The 2,094-nt window shown below is 47.2% G+C and overlaps 2 protein-coding genes across 2 annotated transcripts in view; one reads left to right on the forward strand and one right to left on the reverse strand.

The window, feature by feature from the left end:
• Positions 1–48, forward strand: part of H310_12970 (hypothetical protein) — a gene marked incomplete at both ends in the record, with an annotated part of 535 nt that extends 487 nt beyond the window's left edge. Inside the window, one exon of the mRNA XM_008880285.1 lies at positions 30–48. Coding sequence (XP_008878507.1) covers positions 30–48 — 19 coding nt within the window. The remainder of the gene's footprint in view (positions 1–29) is intronic.
• Positions 49–374: 326 nt separating this feature from the next.
• On the reverse strand, positions 375–743 carry H310_12971 (hypothetical protein; the record flags this gene model as incomplete). The annotated part of the gene is made up of 1 exon (XM_008880286.1): positions 375–743. A coding segment is annotated over one exon (369 nt), but the record flags the coding sequence as incomplete, so codon positions are not given.
• Between the last annotated feature and the right edge of the window lie 1,351 nt (positions 744–2,094).

Here is a 2,094-nt window from a genome sequence, read left to right on the forward strand (position 1 = left end):
CCAATTCGTCAAACCGCCTCACCAGATAGTCTGCACGCAGAGCATTGATCTTGCTTTTGAATGCTTGTATAACACCAGCATCTTGAGGCTGTAGAAATGCCGTTGTATTGGGAGGAAGCATGCATACCTTCACGTTTGTCAACTGTCCATCATAACGGTGGGAAGATGCATTGTCGAGAAGCAAAAGCACGCGTCGGCCCTCTTCACGCATTTTCCTGTTGAAGTCTTGGATCCACGTCGAGAACACGTCACCCGTCATCCAACCCTTCCTTGTGGCCTCATACTCAAACCCCAGTTGCTCGGCACTGCGTCCGCCAAAACAACGCGGCTGCTTCGCGGTACCAACAAACAGCAACGGCCACTAACTGCTCCCGTCAGCATTGCTGGTAACGGCGACTGTGATCCTGGGGGTGAGGAAGGCGGAAACGGTTGTCGCCTTGGTGTTCGAGCACAAGCCGCAAGACGGCCTTCAAGGTCAGGAACACATTCTCAAGCGTTTCCACGCTCAATGCTTCAAAAGCCTCCAAGGTAGAACGAACAACATCGTCAATAGAATGGCTCACCACCTTGTATTGTAGCGCTTGAATTGAAGCAAAGAAAACCTGGTCCAGGACATTGAGGTCTGGGCTGTTGGGTAGTTGGCGCCGAAGGACAAATGTCCATCCGTCAAGAGACACGGCCGCAAGGACAGCTTCTGTGATTACACTGTGCGGCAGAACGTTATCATGCAGCAGCACGACGCGCTTGGGAATGCAGCCATGATCGCAGGAATAACCCTCGTAACAACATATTCCAAAAATACCTCACCACTCACATTCACTGTGTACAGTGTACAGTACGCGCCACATGAATAGACCCACCCTCTCTTCATGGGTCGTCCTTGACCCTGGTCATTTCTGTCGGTACTCTGTTGATTATAAAGGATCGATATGACAGTACGAGCATGTCAGAATACAATTTGGGCGAAGCAAATGCAATACATATATCTGTCTTGCCACCCTTGGCTTCCAACACAGCCATGCAGCGCATTGGCATGGACTTGATGAGACTTTCGATGACCGAACGGCTAATTCCCGACCAAGCTGATTTGATGGAAACAATGAGGTTCGGGACGGTAGTAAACTGGCGGCCGTTGGCGTAAACTTGACGCACAAGGTTTCCCCACATATTTTCTATCGGGAGAAAGTGCAGGGTGATCGAAAAGAGTAACATTTTCGTCATTCAAAAATGCCATTGAATACTTCGACTTATGAATAGATGCTCCATCTTGCATAAAAACAAAATATTCGCCATAAAATTCATGAGCAAAAGGAAAAAGATAATTTCCCAACGTATCACAATATGATTCAGAGTTTTGATTTTCAGAAAGAAATGCCAATTCAGACAAACCAACAGAAGAAAACGCTCCCCAAACCATCACCCCACCTCCACCATTTCGACGCGTAAAAAAGTGTCTGGTTCCTTTCGTAGATCATGCCAATAGTATTTGAGGCCATCTGGCCCATCCAAGTTGAATAGCTTCTCGTCCGACCATATAATGTCGGACCAGGCAGGTGGCTCGGCCAAAATTTTTTTGGCATACGCCAAACGCTCCTCCTTGTGCTTTCAAGAGGAACGGCATGTGCTTTTGCTTGCTGTACACCATGATTGACGAAGACTGCATGTCCTCAACGAGACTTCGATGTCCAGGCAGGTCTTGAGGCCTCGTGCTGACAAACCAGTCTTTGAAGCCTCTCGAAAATGATAATTTTTTATACTTTAATATATTTTTAACTATTTTAAAAAAAAATTTATCAGAAAATATTTTAATAAAAACACAAATAGAAAGAATTAAATATGCTTATATGAGGAGCCGCTCTTCGCGGCCAACCAGAACAGTGGCCTTTCTGCCCTTGTAGTGCGTGCCATAAGTTTCCTCCTGCGTCAACGCTGTCTTAGTGGGCTTGGTTGACCTTCCGACCTCTTTTGCGATAGCCCTGTGGCTAAAACCGTGTGTCGCGGTGCGTGTCGGAGTGACGGTCTTTTACTCCTAGTCCGGGATTAGTGTCCTAATCCGGGATCGTGGATGTGTGAGTCTACTGGTACGCGAAAGCG

This window comes from Aphanomyces invadans (genome assembly GCF_000520115.1).
Source record: "Aphanomyces invadans strain NJM9701 unplaced genomic scaffold supercont1.45, whole genome shotgun sequence".
In the NCBI taxonomy this organism is placed as follows: domain Eukaryota; phylum Oomycota; class Saprolegniomycetes; order Saprolegniales; family Verrucalvaceae; genus Aphanomyces; species Aphanomyces invadans.